Source organism: Dendroctonus ponderosae, unplaced genomic scaffold (genome assembly GCF_020466585.1).
Source record: "Dendroctonus ponderosae isolate FM_Combo_2020 unplaced genomic scaffold, Dpon_F_20191213v2 Dpon_F_20191213_6, whole genome shotgun sequence".
NCBI lineage: Eukaryota > Metazoa > Arthropoda > Insecta > Coleoptera > Curculionidae > Dendroctonus > Dendroctonus ponderosae.
Genome location: NW_026018814.1, coordinates 14,702,462 through 14,724,152, shown reverse-complemented (window position 1 = coordinate 14,724,152; position 21,691 = coordinate 14,702,462). Strand labels below are relative to the sequence as shown.

At 38.1% G+C, this 21,691-nt stretch overlaps 5 protein-coding genes across 15 annotated transcripts in view; 4 read left to right on the top strand and 1 right to left on the bottom strand.

Moving 5' to 3' along the window:
• Positions 1–951: 951 nt before the first annotated feature.
• LOC109543825 (dihydroxyacetone phosphate acyltransferase) lies at positions 952–7,248 on the top strand. Its single transcript, XM_019913714.2, has 11 exons — positions 952–1,429; positions 1,506–1,682; positions 1,954–2,083; positions 3,503–3,706; positions 4,658–4,809; positions 4,861–5,494; positions 6,162–6,241; positions 6,340–6,498; positions 6,556–6,728; positions 6,791–6,852; positions 6,911–7,248. Exons 1-11 carry the CDS (start codon positions 1,250–1,252, stop codon positions 6,979–6,981), a joined length of 2,022 nt encoding a protein of 673 aa, XP_019769273.2. The 5' UTR covers positions 952–1,249; the 3' UTR covers positions 6,982–7,248.
• LOC109543827 (2-iminobutanoate/2-iminopropanoate deaminase) lies at positions 3,764–4,386 on the top strand. The gene has a single exon (XM_019913718.2). The coding sequence runs from the start codon at positions 3,920–3,922 to the stop codon at positions 4,331–4,333; it is 414 nt and encodes a 137-aa protein (XP_019769277.1). The 5' UTR covers positions 3,764–3,919; the 3' UTR covers positions 4,334–4,386.
• Positions 7,249–7,817: 569 nt separating the features above from the next.
• LOC109543826 (probable aminopeptidase NPEPL1) lies at positions 7,818–10,637 on the top strand. 5 transcript variants are annotated; one of them, XM_019913716.2, is made up of 8 exons: positions 7,818–7,997; positions 8,262–8,600; positions 8,654–8,926; positions 8,983–9,207; positions 9,592–9,737; positions 9,790–9,946; positions 10,001–10,288; positions 10,357–10,637. In XM_019913716.2, exons 2-8 carry the CDS (start codon positions 8,271–8,273, stop codon positions 10,495–10,497), a joined length of 1,560 nt encoding a protein of 519 aa, XP_019769275.2. In that variant the 5' UTR covers positions 7,818–7,997; positions 8,262–8,270; the 3' UTR covers positions 10,498–10,637. The 5 variants fall into 5 exon arrangements, with proteins under 5 accessions (XP_019769275.2, XP_019769274.2, XP_048523640.1 ...); XM_019913715.2 differs by having other exon boundaries at positions 7,834–7,989; XM_048667683.1 differs by having other exon boundaries at positions 7,834–7,989; positions 8,253–8,600.
• Positions 10,638–10,729: 92 nt separating this feature from the next.
• LOC109543822 (carbonyl reductase [NADPH] 3) lies at positions 10,730–12,255 on the bottom strand. Its single transcript, XM_019913708.2, has 4 exons — positions 11,833–12,255; positions 11,520–11,780; positions 11,225–11,457; positions 10,730–11,140 (listed from the first exon to the last, which is right to left on the bottom strand). The coding sequence occupies exons 1-4, from the start codon at positions 11,857–11,859 to the stop codon at positions 10,831–10,833; spliced, it is 831 nt and encodes a 276-aa protein (XP_019769267.1). The 5' UTR covers positions 11,860–12,255; the 3' UTR covers positions 10,730–10,830.
• An 87-nt stretch (positions 12,256–12,342) lies between these two features.
• The window catches only part of LOC109543820 (sodium/potassium-transporting ATPase subunit alpha), a 48,768-nt gene continuing 39,419 nt past the window's right edge, over positions 12,343–21,691 (top strand). For 3 of the 7 annotated variants that reach the window (XM_019913698.2, XM_019913699.2, XM_019913700.2), the window contains exon 1: positions 12,343–12,518. In XM_019913698.2, coding sequence (XP_019769257.1) covers positions 12,489–12,518 — 30 coding nt within the window. In that variant the 5' untranslated portion in view covers positions 12,343–12,488. Of the gene's footprint in view, positions 12,519–15,646; positions 15,789–21,691 lie in introns of those variants that run through there. The other 4 variants (XM_019913706.2, XM_048667681.1, XM_019913697.2 and 1 more) reach the window with 3 other exon arrangements.

Genomic DNA, 21,691 nt, shown 5'->3' with positions numbered 1-21,691 from the left:
CATATTTTCAGTATTTCATAAGGGTCTCAGGTTTTAGTAGTAAGAAGATTTACTTTTACATGCCCTTACTTTTCTGCTGCGGGCACGCAAAATTTCTATTCAACCAATTTGGAATATACCGTAGATATACATGCATGTATATTACCGAAATATTTGTTTTCAACATACTAGGTATATTCATCTGCACATATACACAATATGTACATACCTGGCATGTTCATCTGCACATATAGCCAATATGTACATATATGTACATACCTAGGATATACGTTTTATGAACTTTGATGAATATACATGCATGTATATTCCACGAACATTCATGTTAAGAATGTTCACCTATGTATATTCCCAGGATATTCCCGCAATGTTCTGTATATTTTTTGGACATTCTGGGATATTCATAGAATATCAAATGCTATCTGGGTGAGCCTTTGAATATAAAGTTAGTTTTATATTCAAAGGGTTGAGCCAAACGAAATAATTAATTAATTGTATCAGAATGAATGAATGTACTGTTCATACAATGAATTGATTGTATCACAATGAATTCATCGTCGAACAATAGTTCGGGCTTCGGGTCCGAATCTCGGCTCGGATCCACTCGGATCCACTCGGTCTCGACTGATTCGACAATCGGGTTTGCCAATATTCATGACTCATGACCCGCATGTACTCGTCTTTACCTATGGCATATACGCTTTCAAAAATAAATGTAAAGTAGGTGGCATAGATATTTTTCATTTTATTAAATTCAATTCACTTAAGTTTTGAAATAATATGTTAACTAATTTGAACTACAGATACACGCTGCTTTATTTCTAGACATATAAAAGATCTGTTAAGATCCGAGACCCGTATTTGGACAATTTCAAGATCCGCATCCGTCGGGTCTTTTCAAAGATCCGGATCCCGGAGTCGGGTCAGTTCCGACCCGCCCATCACCAATTATGAGATTTTCCTAACCTCAATCAGTTATAAATCTAACCTCAGCGTTATGAAAAAGCAATTATTAATTACTATTATCAAAATAGCTACAGTTGTTAGTTGAAACTAGAACAGTTCCAAATCATTTTCAAGCTAATGAATAAAAATATGCCTCAGGCTTTGATTTCCAGTATCATATACTTAATTAATGTTCTACGTGAATTCTAATGTTTACCTCCTGAATCTTTATCAATTGGCACCGAATCCCACAGTAACCACTTGGCAATTGATTAGAGTCGATTGATATACCAGCTTTCTGCTAAGAATGGCTAATAGAAGTTATGAAGACTTGCTGGAGCCCCGAAGAAATGACTTTAACATCTGGCTTTGGTCTACTAGGGCACTAAACACCCAGGTTGCGGTGAAGATGCGACCGAGGCCTAATCCTGACGATCATAAACTAGCTGTTTTGAACTCCTTAAAAATCTCCGAAATTATTGAGCAGGTAAGGCGACTAATTCCCTCAAAATCCTTTATATGGATCATGGATTTATATGTAATCATGGACTTTTACTTTCTAGATAGGTGCTAAAAGTAACATGGACAGGAAGGCGATTGAGAGACAGTTGATGCTAATTCTTGACGAAGTTGGGTATACTAAAAGCCTGAAGGTGATTCGATACTTGTCATATATTTTAAGTAAACTCCTGTTGAAAGTATGTTCAGGGGTTTATGTGAATTATCAGGGCCTGCTCAAGGTAAGTTTTTCTATCATGCTAGTCAAGTTATTTGTAGGTATTTGAGAATAACAAATCCTAATAACTTTGCCCTTTAATATGCGGGTTCAAGTCCAGTTTGAGATAAGAAATTTTCCTCATAAGATTGGCGTTTTTATCTTAAAATTGTAATAATGGAGGTCATTGTATTACTATTACAAGTTCATTTTCGTAGTACCTATGTATTTGGATTGAGCTTTCTTCAATTAAGGTATTCAATTTCATCACCAATGGTTGTCTCTGGTTGTTTCAGATCAAATCCACCATGGGAAACTGTCCGGTGATATTTGTCCCGTCCCACAGAAGCTACGCGGATTTCGTCATTTTTTCTTACGTTTTCTTTCATTATGGCATAGAAATTCCTGCAATTGCAGCCGGAATGGGTAATAGCCTAACGACTTTATGCATGAATCTTCGTCAAAATCAACTGAACTAAATTCAGTTCAGAGCCTTTATGAGTAAATGAGGGTTTACTTGAAAAATGTTCTTTGATAAAGTGTGGCCAAAATAAGGAGTCAATTTTTAGAAAACTTTTCAAGTTTCAATGTTTAGGAAAACTTATTCCGATCATATCAGGGCTAAAATATGGGATTTATGGCGGCAGGGACAGATCAACTAAAAGTAAATAAATGGACAAAAAGTTACGGATCCAACTTTCTTAAATCAGAGAGAGATTATTCAGAGAGAAGAAAATACATCAAAATTCAATAATCAACAGCTAAAAAGGAGTCATGAATTTTCATTTAATTGATTCATTTATACGATCAGAATAGATTGGGAACTTATTTCAGAAAAAAAGGAAACGAATTCAAACTTAATGAATGTTCACTCCCGTGAGAAGCGTGAATGAAATGTTCGAAACGGGCTTACAATTCCTTCAAACGAGCAGTAATTGGTTCGATTACTTGCTTGTTTCATGTTGTGTGACTTCTTGAAAATTCCGCTTAGAGTCTTCAATGTCGGCTTCAAATTCATGGGGTTTGAACATCTGAGCAAACAACAAAGAAACAAAATTAAAAATGTTTTAGATAAAGCGCTACTGTTTATTTGAAATTATATGCTGTATCTTTATGTGAATTTATCTATAGCTTGGCTTCACTGGTATTTTTCTCGCATTTTCGCCTCACCTAGACCTCAATTTAAAACATTCCAATTAATCGGCCTTTGAGTTTCCAGACACACAACTTTTTTAGGTCGATAACGTCGCTATATTACCACCAAGCTTTAATTCTTTACCGCTTTATGTTTCGGAGAAACGTAAATGCGCAAATTGATTTGCACATCTGCTGGAAAAAAGTTGGTATTCAATTAAAAAATTTAATTATTTGACTTTGAAGACCCTTTGAATTGTAAGACACACAACTTGCAACATTTTTAAATCGAGAACTTCACTAACTTTCAACCAAATTTTAATTATTTAGCATTTTTCGTTTCAGAAAAATCTCACATTTCCGGGACAAAAGTTGCCTTTTTGAAATAGATTTTTCGCAAGCTTGATAATCGACCAAGAAGTTTATTTTCCAATGATTACGCATCAATTTTCACTATTTCGGTCAATTTTACCTTTGGAATTTTAAGCGGAAAACGATAAATCTTTGTAAGTATAGGGTGATTCAAAAATCGGTGCAAATTTTCTAAGGCGACTATACAAATTTAATGAAATTGCATCTAAAGCTATGGTCGCAATCAAGAACAATTTTTTGGGTTTTAAGTCGTTTTTGAATCTATCTGTATTCTCCTTATGTTGGAGATTGTGGAAAACTTTGACAACTTTCCCGGTTTTCATTTGATAACTTTTGTAGACTTCCAAGGTATGATGGGGGTTGGTGAGATGCTTCGCAATACCGGGGCTTTCTTCATGCGTCGATCTTACGGTGACGATAGCTTGTATTGGGCAGCCTTTAAAGAATACGTCCACCAGTTGGTCTGCAAGGGCGATTTGCCCGTCGAATTTTTCATAGAAGGCACCAGAAGCCGCAGTAATAAGAGCATGGTGCCCAAATATGGTAAGAGCACTCCGATTAATATTTTCTAGTTTAGCCAGGTGACAATTTGTACCTGCAATTTTGCATGATTTTATGACATTGAAATTATAATTCGGGGCAGACTTCCGATTGCATCGGGGTCAAACGTTCACGTTGGGCTGATATCGCATTGAACTTCGCTCGTTTAATCGAACAATCTTCTCAGTTGGGTTTGTGCTAGTTTAAGGAGTGAAAATGGCCGGGTCTTTGGTGCGGAAAGTGATAATGGCGGCCAAGGCCCCTAAACCAGCGGCAGGCTCCCCGTACAACCAAGCGGTGTCTTTCAATAACATCGTGTTCTTATCGGGGGTCCTGGGAGTGGACGAAAATATGAAACTGGTGCCTGGAGGCGTCTGCCCTCAAGCTAGACAGGCTTTGACTACAATTGGACACATTTTGGAGGAGGCAGGAACCTCCTATGAGAACATAATCAAGAGCACCATAATGTTAGATGATATCAACGACTTTTCGGGCGTCAACGAAGTGTACAAGGAGTTTTTCTGCAAGGACTTTCCGGCAAGATCCACTTTTCAAGTGGGCAAATTGCCCATGGGCGCCAGTGTGGAGATCGAAGTCATTGCAGCTATTATAGACAAGTGTGCCAAGTAGGCGACTTGGCTATATTTATTTACATGTAGTAAAAATATACGTTTTCTGTTCGAGTTTTTTTACTATGCGTACCTACATTAGCGTCCTTAAAAAGTGGGAAAAAATGAGTCTGTTGTCTGTTGAGAGATTTTTCATCCGAAATGGCTCTTAATTAATGCCAATAATACATAGAGATTAGCGGCACCAGCACTACAGGGTGTTCGACAAATATACCCACTAATTTTTAGGAACAGCAGAGCGACTCAATGAATATGAAGGAACTTTTTGAATCCAAACCTAGATTAGTGACCATTTTCACATTTTCTCCTCACTTTTTTATTCTAGGGCTAATCAACATGATCCTTAAGTCGTACTTCCTGTCCCAAGTCCCGGACATTCTTTTTGTGCCTGTTAGCGTCAACTATGACCGGTTAATAGAAGAGAACCTGTTTTCTTTCGAACTATTGGGCATTCCTAAGCCACGAGAAAGCACCTCTGTATGTACCTAACTAAAACCCTGTGAATCACCTAAAACAGAATTATTTTAGGGTTTCTTCAGGTCGTGGAAGTTGGTGAAGGAAAGTTTCGGAAGCATTTACTTCCACTTCGGCGACCCGATTTCCACCAGGGAGTTCTTTGAAGATAAATTCGATAGATCCAAGCACAGCCTAGGGCCCATACACTTGCACGAGATTAATGAAGAAGAAAAGCGGCTCATTCCGCATTTGGCTTATGAAATCGTGCGGCGTCAGCAAATATCCAGCGTGGTCAGCTACTTCAACTTAATAGCGCTGATCTTAAACAACAATATTACTAGAGGACAGGAGTTCACCGGGATGGAAGAATTGGCTCAGGAAATACGCATCCTCAGAGGTACTTTCAGGTGTTGGGGAGCCACCATCTTCGAACAGGACATTCACAGTGCAATAAAAGACAGCCTGAAGGTGCATCAGAATTTGATCACAGTAGGAGAAAACGGGAAGATCGGGTTGGTCACCAATCAGATTTCCATGGGGGCGGTAGATGCTCGCAAATTAAAAGGCCACAGCCTGAGCGAGGCAACTATCAGTTATTCAGTTCCTTTTATGATGCTGCAAATCTACGCCAATCCGGTTTTGCATTATTTCATTGATGGAGCTTTGATTGTTGTCGCCTTGAGAAGCACTGGCAGGCTTAATGAAGGTAAGATGTGGGTGTTCATCTACAAAAGTTTGAGAGCTCGTAGAAGCGCGGTATTTTCAGCTGCTGTATGTTTGAGTGGTCTACTGAACTTTAAATAATATGTTTGGACTTTCACTGATAATCCTCCTTTTTCATGGTAGCGTAGTTTTAGGATTCGTATCTGTATTTTCTTTACACACCCAAGGACGGATCCAGGGGGGGGGGTCATGACCCTCCCTTGTGCTGACTATAACAACTAACGATAATTTTTCTAATTTCATAGACAACAAAATTTCTACTACTTGACCCCCCCCCTGACTCGAATGCTGGATCCGCCCCTGTACACACCCAAGAAAAAAAATTCAATAAGGCAACGAAAGTCCAAATAAATCATTCGTCTAAAACAGTTAATTGACTAGGGTTTGACTAGATAAGTAATTGCAGACCGCATGGAAGATTAGCATTTAGAGAATATAAAAGCTGTTTTGAACAAGTAGCAGACTTTATGATGAGGACTAAAGATGCGAAACCGCTTTTAATTGTCACTTGTTTCTTGTAAATTTACTCGTAAACTTTTAGGTAAACCCATTTTCACAGATTTGATAAAAGCTTTTTACTTGTTCCGGAAGTTTCAAATGTTGATTAGAATGAATTGGCTACTGGCTTCTAATTAATGATTTATTCCCAGATGACTTATTCAAACACTTCCGCAATCTTCGAGCCATATTTTCCTTTGAATTTGTCCTGTTGGAAACTTGGTATAAAACGGTAGGTGGGTCAGTTGCTTCTAGTTTACTTCTAAAGTACTTTAAGCTCTATTTGCTGATTTTCTCAAGAAAATGTGGATTTAATGTTGTTTTATTTAGTATTTCGAAGAAGCCCTACATAGACTGAGTAGCCAGAAAATAATTGCTCGCAGGAACGAGCAATATGAGATTTTCGAAAATAACTACTTCGAAGAGGTGCTGATCAGCAGTATTCAACCGTTTATTTTGTCGTATTATGTGGTTGCTGAGATTTTACAGGTAGTTGGGTTATTTGGTTCTGTCCAAGAAAATCCTCACGGTTTTAATATGCTTTAGACACTGCCCGAGGTTGTGGAGGAAAAACTAGTACTAGCAAGCGCGCAAAAATTACTGGAAGAGGCAATTAGTGAAAGGAAAATATTCATCCATCCCTACGCAATGTCTTTGGATACTTTAGGCAATTGCCTTAGTACTTTGGTGCGAATGGGGGCTGCAGTAAAACGCAGACGGTGAGTAAAATGCATTTGCTTGATTTTGTTTTATTTATTTTAATTTTCATTGCGGTTTCCAGAGAGGGACGAGTCATGTTATCAATCAACAGAGAATCGATTGGGGGCCTCAAAAGTGATCTAGGTAATTCTATTCAGTGAATTGCGCCTTTACTCTACTAATTCCCGTTTTTCTGTTGCAGAAACGTACCTTCCCTCGTTCCAAGTTATTAAAAGCTTTGATATTTTTGTGCACATCAAAAGTAAATTGTAGTTTTAATGACTGTTTTAGTATTATAATGAACGATGTTCTTGCCAAGGACAGTATGTATTAGTGTGTAGTGTTAACAAAGTTTTTATCAATTGTGCAAATGTTTTTCAGTTTGCTCTTGGGTAGGTACTATTTTACATTCCCTTTTGTTTTCGGGCTTTTTAACGCAGATTTTATTGTTGTTATTGATTGAATGTTTGTTATCCGTTTGTTTTATATTTGTCCGTTTTGTATGATAATTACAAGACTGAATAAATTTTTTGTTACTGATTTTATGTATCGGTATTTAGTGGAGTTCATTGTATTTATCCGTTTAGAGTTTTTAACTGGTTTGTACAGTGCATGTTTCTATAGATGCAGTAAATTCAAAGCCAGTTAAAAATCCCAATCATCAATCACTTTTTCTATGTTGCTATTGAAGTGTGTTTTTTTTAGTGGGATGTTCTATGAATTCTGCGGCCCGAATGCTTTTATCTGCTCACATCATTATTAGCCGATTTGCCCAATTTTTATGCGACTTTGTGATTGTGCAGCTTGATATGCTGTGCAAGAGCGGCTTAAAGACAGAGTAACTAAAATAATGATTCTATTTTATCTATGCTTAAAGAGCAGATCCACGTTCAAACCTGGTCATGATTTGAGACTGCTTTTTTCTGCTCGCATCATTAAGAGATTAGGACTCCCGAAACATTGTTGTAACAACTGAAATTGTGAAGATATTAAAGTAAATTCAAATCTCCCGCTAAACATTCAATTCAAGTAGATTTCTTTTAGAAACGAGGGATGTTCTAGTCGCGCCCACAAGTTTTTTACAGGCTCAATACAGATTCCAAACAAATTAAATGAAGAGGAAACCTGTGGAGGAACAGAGGAGGAAGGGAATTGAGGTTATGTGACTTAAGCGTCAGCTGAGTTAAATATTCAAGTTGCTTTGTATTTATGTTACGAGCTTTATTACTCCTCAAACGAGAGAGGAATCTCCTTTTCTCACTCCCTGTTAGAGGATACAAGGTCTGTAGGTGAGTGTTCCATTTAACACTTCAATTCCCTATTGATAGGTATATTATAAACGTTCGTTTTTCATTTTTAGTATTTTAAGATTTGTTTACTCGCTATATCTAATCAACCATTATCAGAGAAAGTATTTGATATTTATTGTAATGATAGTTAGTAAAGCTGATAAAATGTCGTTAGAATACAATAACATACTGATTAAACAGGTTTATGTCCTAAAAGTGATCATTCGAAACAAACAGTGATTGCTACAGTTGCAGAACTTGCAGGTCCACAAAATGGCCAATCTGGTGTTCAGGTCAGGCCTGACTAGCTCAGGTCATCTATGCATCCCAGTTCTCATCATTGGCCAGCTGAAGCACTTGACTCAGCTTCGGTTTAAGGACATAAAGGTGAAACTGGATTCTAGAGTCACTGAGCAGGCGTATGGTTTGGCAGTCACCAGTTTAAATCCATCCCCAACTGATACCAAGTCTCTTTTCGTGAATCTGGCCTCTGTTGCTGCCCTGCCAGTCATTTGCAGTCGGCACAACACTCCATCCAGAGCCCATTCTATCACGAAGATTATTCAGAGTTCGGTTTATGGAGATACTGACGAGCATATTGTGGTATTGGTCGAGCGGCGTTGAAAGTTCTTTCAAAACAAATTTCCTATTTTCAGATTGTTTGCGAACATTCTGATGTCTATGCAAGCGCTTGTGCGGTCGCAAGAGCTCTTCCGCTTTATTCAAAAAAGTCGGAAGCCAATAAAACCGCAGCTACGATTTCCGTAGAGTTTCTTGTAAGGGGGAATGACTCGGGATCTGCTAATCCCTACGTGGAACTAACTACAGACGAAATCAGCTGCATTACAAATGCTGCTACAGGCGTCAGACTCGCTGCCCGGATTGTTGATACCCCCTGCAGTGAAATGAACGTGGATAGCTTTTTAACGGTAAAGCAATTTTCTGTTGATTTAGCGATAATTCTTCCAATCGTTGAGATTTTTAGGAGGTCACAAAGATCGGGGCAGAACTAGACATCACTCCAACTGTTATCCGCGACAAGGAATTGGCCGCAAAAGGCTTCGGTGGCATCTACGGAGTAGGAAAAGCGGCAAAAGTGCCTCCGGCTTTGGCTGTTTTAAGCTACACTCCTACAGGGGCCACTCAAACTGTGGCATGGGTGGGAAAAGGCATTGTATATGACACTGGTGGTCTCAGTCTTAAGGGCAAGGTAAGAATTATCAATAAAAAAACCATTTTATTTCAGTATCTCGCCTCCACAGTTAGAGCTATCGAGCTGCGAAAATACCCTATTTTTCTCACGTTCTTTGTTATTATTAATTGATAACCGTTGTTTTTATACCAGGTAATGCAACCAAAACGCGGTGGTAGATTACCACTAACTGAAAAATAATTTTTAAATGAGTTTTTAAAGGAATTGAAAAATCGGACCCGCAATCTTCCACCCCGTCTTGGTTGCAAGTGTGTAGGTTCACCCTAATTGTTCCATATTCTTGGAAATTCTCTAGAAAAGACTGATTAATTTCCGTTAAATTATTTCTTTTTTGTATAAGTGATCCATGTCTAGATTCGATTTCTAAACTAATTGTTTTAGTTAGCTATGCCTGGAATGAAGCGAGACTGTGGCGGCGCAGCAGGAATTCTAGGCGCATTTTATGCCGCCGTTAAATCGGGATTTACTGAAAACTTGCACGCAGTTTTTTGCCTGGCAGAAAACGGCATCGGTCCGGATGCCACCAGGTACTAAATAAACAAGACTTAGTGCTCCAGCTCTATTATTGCTCTGTTTCAGGCCAGACGACATTCTCACCTTATACTCTGGACGTACCGTAGAGATCAACAACACGGACGCGGAAGGCCGGCTAGTGTTGTCTGACGGTGTGTTTTATGCCAGCAAAGATCTCAAAGCCAACATCATTCTGGATATGGCCACATTAACTGGAGCCCAGGTGGGATTTGCAGTTCTCAGTGTTTGTACGGTGCTTAGCAAGATTCTTTTTCAGGGTATCGCTACTGGAAAGTACCACGCGGCCTATCTGACCAACAACGGAAGTTGGGACGATGCTCTTATGAAATCAGGATTACTGTCGGGAGATCTGGTATTTCCTCTACCCTACTGTCCCGAATTCCATGTAGGAGAGTTTAATTCCGAACTTGCCGATATGAAGAATTCGGTAACAGACAGACATAATGCTCAAGCCAGCTGCGCCGGTATTTTTATTGAAGCACATTTAGGGTTTGATCATCCCGGCACTTGGATTCATGTCGATATGGCTTATCCTGTTCATAGCGTAAGCTACTGATCTCTCTGCTTTTAAGGGTCTGTAGTAATTGCAACAATTATTCGCGTTTATTGCAGGGAGAACGAGCCACTGGGTATGGCGTATCCCTATTAACGACTCTTTTCGGTGTTTATAGCAAGAATCCCATTCTAAGGAAGATATCTCCAGAAATACCCTCTGTTGATGAGCGCGCAACGAAAAAAGCCAGAATTAATTAATTAAGCTATGCAAGGTAAGAATCAGGCTGTTACTTAATTTGTTTAAGGCCAGTTTTGTTGTTTACTAACGTCTTTTATCAGTTTACTGCTAATTGCAATTGGGGTTGTCAACTGGAGATTAAATTTTATTTTGACCCAAATTTGTTATTAATTTCGTGAAATGTCACTCTATTTAATGTTAAAACAAAAGCTCCCATATACCCCATTCCCAGTATTGGCGTCAAAAATGTTATAATCGAACACTACGGCAATTTTATTCAGCTTTTCAAACAAATCATCTTCAACTCATCTTGAACTATTTATTTACATGAGTCTATCAATGCCAACAGTCAATCACTGAGGCAAAGGTCCATCCCAGTCAATAATTCGGCAATCGTACCAGACATATTTTCCCTTCAAATTCGGCTGAAATACAGCAAACAGTGCGGATTTTGCCCCATCATCTACTTGTAAAACCCCATTTTGGTTCATGTCGGTAATGACTGCTCCTGGGTGGACGAAATTGGCGGAAATATTGCGTTTCGGGCTCTCTCGATCGAACAGCCGCTGCTGAATGAGAGTCAAAGCACTGAGTCCCACTTTGGATACCACGTAAGCGTTGTCTCCCCAGCCCTCAGCCATGTGATTGTTTTCCTTTGCCGCCCTAAGCAATGCAAGAACATACTTGATTAATGTGAAAATTTACTGATATTTCAATGGATTAAAACATGCCACATAATGCACATACTTTATGTATTGTTTCATCATATTGTTCAGTTTTTCAATGGTCAAGTTTGGGTCCTTGAATTCGGCCTGAAGATCAGTGGAGGGAATTCGTTTCAAGCGACCTGCTGAACTCGATAAGTTTACAACTCTGGCATTCGCTCTGAGGAGGGGTAAAAGAGCCTCGCTTACTTTTAGCGTGCCGAAATAGTTGACTCCCACGTTTTGTTCAGCTTGATCCCCCAATGGGAGTGATTTCTTCAAATATTTCAAGCGTTTAGTTCGCTTCTTTTAGGCCGTAACCAGTGATGAGCACTTACATCGGCATATACGCCAGCATTGTTGACTAGAATATCCAGCCCCCCATATGTGTGCTTAATGTAGTCCCGGAAAGTGTCTACACTGTTTTGGTCAACGACATCCAGCTGATGAAACTGGGGCTTAAACCCCAAAGCCTTGAGCTTCTCAACTGCAGTTTTTCCTTTAGCGGAATTTCTAGCGGTTAGAAAGACATCGCCGTCGAATTTCTCCAGCAGGCTTTTAACTATGGCAAGGCCAATGCCTTTGTTGCTGCCAGTAACCTGGAATACGGGTGTTATTACATATTTATCGGGGAAATTGAAATTCACTTACCACTGCGACTTTTCTGGATGTAGACATGGCGAAGCCCCAGATTCAAGAACATTACAAACAGCCACACTTTGGCTGTTATATAGCGGAGGATAAACATTGTGGATTGCGGGTGAGGAATCTTGGTTATTGACCATAATATTTGATTAAAGTGAAAACTATTGATACCAGATCAAAGGTAAACAAAGCTATCAAATATTTGAGGTTAATATCGCATTGTGATTAAGGGTAATGTGATGTTGCCGGCTTTGCTGGTGAACTTTAGCCATTTCTCTTGTATCTCCAGTATTATGCTATTAACAGGGCTGAGACTTGTTATAGGTGGAAATGAGGAGCAAAATTGCAAGAGTGTGAGGCAATACATTTGAATTGAATAGTTTTCAGCACTTTTTCTTGTGTTCAAATTTCCAATTTAAGTCAAATATGTGGTTTTAGGTTCGGCATGGCAACGCCGGTGAGTTTGTTATGTTACGTCAAGACTATAATCAATTTTGACAACTCTATAGAGTTTCCGATTTAATTGTTTGAATGCCAGAAAAATGATTAACATTCCTAATCATAGTCAGTAAATTATCAAATTGACACGTTTTTGTGTGCTCGAATTTGCTACAACCAAATAGTTGCCATTGTCAGTGAGTGTTCTTAACTTTTGTCCAGAAATGTCCTCAAAGGGGCACCTGAATGACGAGGTAAGTTCTACTCAGTTTTTTTGTATTTTGCTGGTTTTTGAATGCATGTCCGTTGAAAAAACTGTGTCAAGTTGCCGGGTTGTATGCTATTCATTGATAAAATTTGAAAATTAATTGATAAGATAAGTACCGGAAGGTTGAACAAGGCCACGCCTTTTTGGTGGCTGTTTATCAGCTCCAGCGATTGCAAACATTGCGATTGCAAACATTGCGATTTTCAATCACAAAATGTTCACTGTTGACACTTTAATTCAGTAGATGCTCGTGGAATTTATGCGTCATATTCATACAACTTTTAGCATTGGACGTTTCAGTTATATAACAACAATTAGCGAGCAGGAATCGACCACAATAAGCCACATGAAATCAATTGGTTGTTCCAATTCTGGGTGAATAAAGTTGTGAGTTCAATGTGTACTCTCTAAGACAGGGTTTTTATATGGGATTCTACATTGATTTCGATAGAAAGATGATTGCTACAGAATTGATTCTCTTCTAGAAGTAATCAATTTTTAGCGTGTTCACGCTAATGGATTCAGCAGTTGTCTTCTGATAATACACTCAGACCATGTCTTCACCCAACAACTCTCATCTAAGACTGAAGTAGAAATGCATCTAAATAAACACTATCTTTTTAGGCCTCACTAAGATGACTGGAAAGGATTTATATTAAAGAAATCTGAATTATCTCTGGGGGGCATTTGCATTGAAATTCAAATAAAGAGCACAATCACTTTTTAAAATTTCTCTCAACTCTCCAGTTTGAGTTCAAAATTAACTCAGTTTCCTAAGTCTGTGCGCTGACATTTTGTTCCTTGAATGAGTTATACTCCTCTCAATGGCACAAGTTCAAGGATTGTAAAGGTCTTTAGAAGCAAGAATTATGTTAAAAGTTTGTAGTTTTTTTTCAAATTCACTTCCACACCCATTTTTATGAAATGGCTATGTTTGATCCATGATTTGTACATTGATGGAACTCTGAACATTTCATGTTGAGATTTTTTGCAATCTTTATTTAGCTTCCATCTACTGGTTAGTTACATGGGCGAGTAAACCGTCTACTGTAAAGCTAATAAACTCTGTGGGTCGTTTGTATCTTCATGGCTGCGTCAATTTGATATTGATTTATTGAATAGTGCATTTCTCTTGTAAACTATCTCTTTTGCAGATTTTTTAATGCTCTTTTCTTTATGCGATTGTATGGGGCGATTTCTATGCTCAAGTGGTCCTTGCACTGCAAATCCTTGATTTTTTCATAAGCCGTAAAGACCATAAGAAGAATATGAAGCTGAAGCATTATTTAATACTAAGTACTTCAGAATGTGCTTATGAGGCCCCAATTTCGGTCACGAGGTTCATTATGAACGCTCCACTAACATATATTAGTTTAAGTATTAAATGAATCACATTATTCCCCAATGGAATAAATGCGGCTTGATGACCGTCCATTTATTGTAGGCTTATGACGTCGCGAGGGGGCGACCGGACGCGTAAAGTGCGTCACGGACTCAACGGCGGGACATTTTACAACTTAACAAAAAATGTTTGAGATCTCAAAAGATGGTACTTTGAGGTCAACACCTCAAAAGAGAGGCAGCCGTAAGCTTCAATTAGTGAGGGGCCCCAAAGTAAAATTAACTGTTACTCGCGGGTGCGATATTTATTCAGGGATGAAAATCAAAAATGCTTTTCAGTGTGATGGAAGCAGTGTTTTTCAGAAGACTGGAATTTTATTTTTGTGTAAAAAAGTGAAGATCGGACTGGGGCTTCGCCCCCTTTCAGGTGTCTGAAGTTGCACAATATCATATCTCCTAGAAAGGGACTGTTGAAATTTTAAGTTAATGAGTTTGTAACAGCGAGCATGAGGAAGTTTTGCTGTTTGATTTTTCTCGGTCACAAACAATTTCAGTTGTATTAGGTATAAAGTCAACTTTCAAATTAGTTATTCAAAAAGAGTTATTCGTCATTGGCCTACCGGTTTCATAAAACTTCGTTTCTTCAATAAAAATTTTATAATAAATGAAGATTTCCTATAGCAATTTTTCAAAATCATGAAACTCCTTTAAGTGAATAATGCCACTTGTTGGGAGTAAATTCTTGAATTTTATCGTTATTACGATGATAGTGTCTGACGTCAATAAAATCGGATCGGTCCAGTTCTCGCCAAATTAAATGAACAAAGACATGTTTAATTCTGGTCCTGTGTGCACTGCGAGCCGACCTTAATTCATCCTCCGGAAACTCAACCACCTACCCAGCTGGTAATTTCTGTAATTCCCAAGATGTCTCATACCAAATTCGAATTACTGTCGCGAAATGTACTTTGTTTAATGGCCCACTTCCTCAACACGTAACGTTATGGAGCATGTCTCTTCAGGAAGAGTTTAGATGATAGCAATCTGGCATTGATCTTGAACGAATGTTGTTTCAGTGGTTTTTCTGCGACATTTCCAGCAGTTTCTCCTCAACTCGAACATTATTAGCCGGACTTATGGTTTATTCAGTTAAAGATAATTCAACCGGGTCCGACTTAATCTGCATCTGAGCAGTGAAGGCTGCTTTATATTGGCAAATTGATGGGGCATTAGAGAACTGGGCGCTGGTTTTAGGCTCCTCAAATATCTAACACCTCACTTTAATTCAACTGTAATGGTGAAATTACTTCAGTTACTGCCTTTAAACATTAATTTGCTCAAACTCAGATTCGATTCTATTTTAGGCTTCCATCAGCTTTCCCTTTTCCCTTGGAAAAGTTGAGCTAGTTTGAAAGATTCTGCCCTACGAACGGCCCGAGACCATTCAAATAAATAGATGAGCATTTTATGGATTCAGGCAGGCAGTGGAAAATTGAAATCGTCGAATTTGTCTTTTTACGCCGATTTTATTGGTGCCGGATTTTCTCGAATTTATACGGATTAACACTTCAGGATGGGGTGTTAATATGCAGCCAAGCTGCTCTAAACCAATCTTATCAAAGTCGATCCGGTTGAAAACTGAGCCGTTCGCATTCGCAACAAGTAAAATCATCCAAACAATGCATTTAACAATGAAGAGCCGTCATTAGGTGGTTATTTAACAATAAAGCGGGAATAATTACGAGCACGGAACTACCGAGAGGCCCAGTCAGTCCCGTGAGCTTGCCATACGATTCGCGTTCCGATTTTCCTGTTGGGTCCAAAGTGTCCTGGTTGGTGTGCACAGTTTTGGATACCCGTCTGGATCGAACCGCCATCGGTCGATATCGGTATGAGTAGCAATGGAAAGGAGAAAGTAAGTGAGCTTTTGATAACCGAAATCGCAATTTAACTTCACTGCTTTAACTACTTCCATGATCAATCTCAATCGAATTCACGTCGAATTGCATTTAGCTGGTCGTATCGATGAAAATAATCCTGGGCTGAGCCGCCTCTGCACCTCACCAATTTCGGCAAAGATTGGAACGACGGAGGACAGGAGAATTTTTCAATTGAAATTTTATGCACATTGTGAGTGTTTTCAATAAAAATCTCCAGGAAAGTGTCCATATGTGGGGACAAAAATTCTTACGAATTTTAATAGAATGAGCGTTGAAATTTGAGGCCTGTTGGTGTCGAATTTTTGCAATTTTCGTCAAAATTTAGAGCATTTAGAGATGTTTCTTTCACCTAGAGAACATGTGACAGGTAGGGAGCTCTTAGATGCCCATTTTCCAAAAAACCTTTTTGATACTGAAGGTTTCCATTGCTTCTTCTGGCAAGCAAACTATTTGAAATCAGCAAAAAGTAAATTCTTTGATGGATTTTGCAAGCAAATTCACTGCCTTAACTACTCGAATCTCAATATGTTAATTTAGGACTTAGCAGCGCGTTTGACTGAGTTAAAGTTTTTTTTTTAAATCAATTTTTGCTTGGATCAAACCTGAAGTGAAGCTCCAGATCTTGAGTGCTGGCTCTAAAAAAGTGAATTCCAAAACTGTCCAACTTTGGGAGTTTCTTTGGTAGTTTTTTTTCAATTTCAAGTTTGGGGGTTTTGAAAAACTCAAGGTCTGCTGCCAGTGCTGCCATTAAAGTTATCTTCGGGCAGGGTAATGCTACATGTGCTGGAATTTTGCTGTGAAAATTTAATGTGGAAACTTATCCTGGTTTAGGAGCTATATATATTTCCTTTTTGCGGCATCTTAGTGTTTTTTTCAAGTTCAAGTTTGAGGGTTTTTCGAAGTTTCAGCTCGATTGCGATTGAGATACAATTGTATCTGTGGCTTTTTAGTTTGAACATTTCGTGTCGAAACTTTTCCCAGATTAAGAGTTGCAGAGGTTTCGGTATTTAAGCGCACGATTCAGCGTCTTTTACAAATGAGGTAGTTTGAAGTGTTCTGAAAAATAAACCGCTCTCCTAATTCGAGTGATAATTTGGTAAAGTGGAACTATGCCAGGTGAGACCTCACAGTGAAACTTTCAAGTTTCAAGTTGTCCCAACTTGGGAGTTACAGATGTTTCTTTATGAGCGGCATGTTCCAACTTTTTTGTCAGCCCAAGTTTGAAGGCTTAATAAACTTTGCTGGGAAAATTCCACCCTCAAACGTGTTGTTGTTTGGGAGTTACTGATGTTTTCTTATGTAAGCTCTTATGTAAACTACTTTACTAACTACTAATTACTAATAAATAGCAAAACAAGAGGAAAACAGCGTTTTTTACACTTAAAACAGTATCGTGCCCGAAGGCCTCGATGCAACTAAACAACAAACACTTTGCTTGATTTATTTAGCATCTAATTATTCTTGACAAAGTTTTTTGTAGAAGTTGTGAATTGTGAAAAACTGATTCAAAATATCAAAAAGCTAATTAAGTGAAAATCTGTGTTTTCTAACACTTCAACCAACAATTACAAATTAATAATTATAAATAAATAAATAATTTTGAAATCGTTCGCCTGAACCACCCTCCATACTGCATGAACACGAATCAAACGTCTTTTTTAGTACATACAACGTAATTTTTTTGAATTATCTGTTCAAGAAAGCTTTTATTTGATCGTCGTTTTCATTTTGATTTCTTTTACGGTTTTTGGGATTTGCTCTAGAAAAAAGAAAAAAATCCGAATAATTATCTCCTTTTTTGACTCTTTTAGAGTATGTTTAACTGATCTTGCCATTTTTTTGACAATTCATTGCAGGCATTGTTTTCCCTTCTGTTCTTTAATTTATTCTTAGTTGGGAATTATTAAAAGGGAGATATATTTTAGATTTGTCGGTTATTTACGCTTTCGATTTTTGAATTCTTATGTAAATTTTAATTACTTTTTGTTATAAAAATATGCGGGAGAATTGGACAAATTTTCAGTTCTTCGGCAGTAACGATAAACATTCGCATTTTCATGGTGCTGGTAAATCGGTAAATTCGCCGTCATCTTTAAGCACATATTTTTGCAATTTGGCAGGAGAGAGGATTCATTTGTCTGGCTCCTCTGCTATTGATGGTCAAAGGTCTTCAAAAAACAGATCTTTTCTGAAATATCGGGAGAATGGTACGATGTATTTTGGTGAAACTCGATGTGTATTTGTTCTTATGTAAGACTCATATTTTGATGAAACAATCTAGTTCTGCCGTTTTGGACAAGTGATGAATTCTTGAGTGTCGTGGTACAAAAACTACCAGAACTTTTTAGTTGGTGGATGAAATCAACTCAGTTTTTTTCGGTTGATGCACTGATCATTTATCCACAATTTTGTGCTCTTTATAAAATCTTGTAGCATTCATAGTTTTTGGCCAACAAAACATATCTGTTTTCATACCACTTAACAATTTTAGACATTAATTGCAAATATGCGCTGCGTGAATGCGTACGCTTTCACGCAAGTTGTCGTCGCAAAACCCTAATACTTTGACCATGTCGGTCTCTTCTTCATCAGAAAAGGTAATTCAAAACGAATTGGTGAGATTGATGACAATTAATTTATGCCTCGTATCACGATATTTGCAGTTAATGTCTAACATTGTTAAGTGGCAAGGAAACAGAAATTTTTTTTTTCGCAAAAACTATGAATGCTACAAGATTTTACAAAGAGCACAAAATTGTGAATACATGATTAGTGCATCAACCGAAAAACAAAATAGTTGATTTTATCAACAAACTAATAAGTTCTGGTAGTTTTTGTACCACGACACTCAAGAATTCACCACTTGTCCAAAACGGCTGAACTCGATTGTTTCGGCAAAATATGAGTCTTACATAAGAACAAATTCACAGCGAGTTTTACCGAAATACATCGTACCAATCTCCCGCTATTTAAAAAAAAGATCAATTTTTTGAAGAACTTTGACCAGCAATAGCAGAGGAGCCAGACATTTTTTGTTAATACAAGTTATGTCAGATCGTCTTCTTTTGATCCAAAGAATATCGCAGTACCCTTTTGATCATGAGCTTACGGGACACCCTGTATATTGTCACTTTTTAGGATTTTTAGGATATTTAGGATTAGAATACCTTTTGTTTTTGTTTAATAGTTCCTATACCCATCTGATATAGTTTACGAAAAATGTCGACTTTACTGAATGGCTTTCGAATTGTCGATTTATCAGCACCGTTAAAGCGAAAAAACTCGCTACAACAAAAAGTAATGGAAATGGACACAGAAATTCACAAATAAATTCTATAATTGAGTATCGAACCGAAAACCTTGAAGATGTAAGCCACTCATGCTTGCGAAACGTCACGAAGAAATTGTTTTCTACTGCGGCCCAGAAACCCGAAAACCTCCCCAGTTTCAAGATCAATCTGCTTTTCACCAGTTTGTCCTATCAATTATATTCGCGTCTGCACCCTATTTAGTTCGGACAGGGATGGAACTTTCAGGTTTTACAAATAGCAGTGGAAAATTACTCAGTTATTAGCGTTTAAAATATATTAACTAATAAAATAAGGAGGAATTCGTCTAGTTCAGGAATATAAACGTCAGACCTGAACCGAAATGCCGAAAATTATTGTGCATTTTGAGCGGCATCGATATTTAACTCGGCACTCTATAGAAGCGTATTGAGGAGGCTCTTAGGTGGAGAACAACCCATTGATCTGAAAAACACTCAAGCGAGACTCTGTAAACGATTGCCGTTATTAACGATTCCAAGAACTTTAGACCCCAATATTGTCTACTGGATATTCAATTGCTCCATTGCGTGATTGAATGAGGTAAAGTTAGTTTTTGCCTCGTTGAACTCTCTTTCAACGAAAGTTTCAAAGCGCTCAAAAGTCGTCGCTGTTAGTATTTCTGGGGCCTTAAGCCAGGTCTGGATGCATCAAATCACGTCGATTTCTGCGGCGCCCTGTTGGCTGCGTTTTCTCTCGGAGCGATCTGATACAGAATACTTACTTCCGTTTTGGATGGTAAACAGGGTGAATGGTCTCCATAATGAATCGCATTTTTCAGGGATTTGACCCAAAAGTACTATAGCTGCTACCAAGAGCTATAGCTGCGCCTACATTCCATCTGGTTTGATCGATTACGTCGCAATTCCTGTGCCTATTTTTGGCCCAAAGGTCGAAACCGTCTTCAGGATCTCATTAACTAAATTACATAGTTGTGTAAAGAAAGCACTCTGAAAGATATTTTCTGGCTTGTCTGGGGTGACATATCGATCGAACAGCGTTTCCACAACTTGGCAGTTTCCTTTCAACATCTCGCGGCAGGAAAATTGCTTTCATTTCCACATCACATGGAGAGGAGATTTGGAACTCTGCGCTTTGCTTTTAAGTGCCCTTTGATTTAGTCTTAGTCAAATGGATCGAGATAAGGACATTTGCGATTGTTTTTGTCTGGAATGAGGGCGCTTCAAACTTATAAATCGGGCCTCTTTATGTTTTTCTCGACAACTTAGTATTATGAGCCAGTTAACATGAAAGCTCATAATAAAAATGAGCCAACAAAGCCTTTGTTTCCAACATAATGCTGCAGCTAAGTTACACTACAAGTATGTCGCTGTGGAACTTTAAACTAGTTTTCTAGAGCTGCGGGCCGTATATCTTTTTAATGGGGGGCAAGTTTGAGTATTTCGCGGAAATTCACCAACTCGCTATAAATTACTGGAGGGATTTGGTGCAATTTGTTACATCATGGTGTCCTGATTTCTGAAGGCAGTTCTCTCCCTGTGAAGGTATTTGTTCAGTTGCTTTACTGGAGGCTTTCAGGATTTCTTTAGGGAGGCGCAAAAAGCCTGAGTTTGGCTTGGGTGTTTCCTAAATCACTAAATGGATAATTTGCCTGTAAGGTTTGGGGGTTGATAGGGAGGATAAAATCGCATGAGTTCAATCGCAATCGCACGAATATGAGTTGATTCGAGAAATAGCCGGCTTTTTTGCAAAAGCATTTTTAAGATGCCGGAAATTGATACAATGTCGGGTTAGAGTTTTGTTGCAATAAAATTAAAATGAATGCTTTTTTCATCTGAGTTCCGTGAGTGTCGCTTTAACGTCTAAAGTCGTTTATTTTTGGCAATTTTTTTGGATTTGAATATATAATTTGCTTTTTCTGCCACATTCGGTCGGTTAGTTTTGATTTTAAATGGTTAATAGTGAAAACTGCGTCTTTGAGCGTTCTATATAAAGTGCTGTATGAACCCTGAAAGTGTCGCTTTATCCTCTAGTTTCTTCTATTTTCGGTAATTTTTTTAATTTGAATGAATTTTAATTTTCTGCCACATAGTACTGCAAATTTGTTTCATTTTTCAGACCAACGTTTGTAGACCAGCTCAACGGTTTATTTTTAGGCAATTTGATAGAGAAGACTTTGGTCTATTAGTCCTGTGATTGTCGATTCTATTATCTAGCTGCGCTTATTGTAAATTTTAATATGAAAATTGTGTTTTTAATCTCATTCTGCAGATTAATTTTGATGTTCTAAAATTCACACCATCTTGAGGTCTTCTAGATCTAGATCATCTAGATTCTAGAGCGTCGCTTTATCGTATATTTTAGGAATTTCTTACAGTTCGAATTGACAATTTGCTCTTGTTGCCACATAACGCAGATTAACTTTATTTTTCAAAAAAATTAGACTAGTTTGACGTGTACTTTTTGGCCATTCGATAGAGAAACCTTTGCTCTATACAGGGTTATTCACGCTATACGGCACGGACGTTTGCGGCTAGCCCGTTTGTTTTTTGCAAAGTATTATTTGATGAATCAACAGACGCTTATCGGGT

What these genes read in the sequence shown, in the direction of transcription:
- LOC109543825 (XM_019913714.2), top strand. Translation starts at nt 1,250, where the DNA reads ATGGCTAATAGAAGTTATGAAGACTTGCTGGAGCCCCGAAGAAATGAC. An exon ending in CACTGGCAGGCTTAATGAAG is followed by an intron (nt 5,495 to 6,161) that starts GTAAGATGTGGG and finishes ATTTATTCCCAG; the next exon opens with ATGACTTATTCAAACACTTC. An exon ending in GGGCCTCAAAAGTGATCTAG is followed by an intron (nt 6,853 to 6,910) that starts GTAATTCTATTC and finishes TTTCTGTTGCAG; the next exon opens with AAACGTACCTTCCCTCGTTC.
- LOC109543827 (XM_019913718.2), top strand. Translation starts at nt 3,920, where the DNA reads ATGGCCGGGTCTTTGGTGCGGAAAGTGATAATGGCGGCCAAGGCCCCT.
- LOC109543826 (XM_048667683.1), top strand. Translation starts at nt 7,918, where the DNA reads ATGTTACGAGCTTTATTACTCCTCAAACGAGAGAGGAATCTCCTTTTC. An exon ending in ACGTGGATAGCTTTTTAACG is followed by an intron (nt 8,927 to 8,982) that starts GTAAAGCAATTT and finishes TGAGATTTTTAG; the next exon opens with GAGGTCACAAAGATCGGGGC. An exon ending in GTCTCAGTCTTAAGGGCAAG is followed by an intron (nt 9,208 to 9,591) that starts GTAAGAATTATC and finishes TAATTGTTTTAG; the next exon opens with TTAGCTATGCCTGGAATGAA.
- LOC109543822 (XM_019913708.2), bottom strand. Translation starts at nt 11,859, where the DNA reads ATGTCTACATCCAGAAAAGTCGCAGTG. An exon ending in CATCCAGAAAAGTCGCAGTG is followed by an intron (nt 11,781 to 11,832) that starts GTAAGTGAATTT and finishes CCCGTATTCCAG; the next exon opens with GTTACTGGCAGCAACAAAGG. An exon ending in ATGCTGGCGTATATGCCGAT is followed by an intron (nt 11,458 to 11,519) that starts GTAAGTGCTCAT and finishes AAATATTTGAAG; the next exon opens with AAATCACTCCCATTGGGGGA.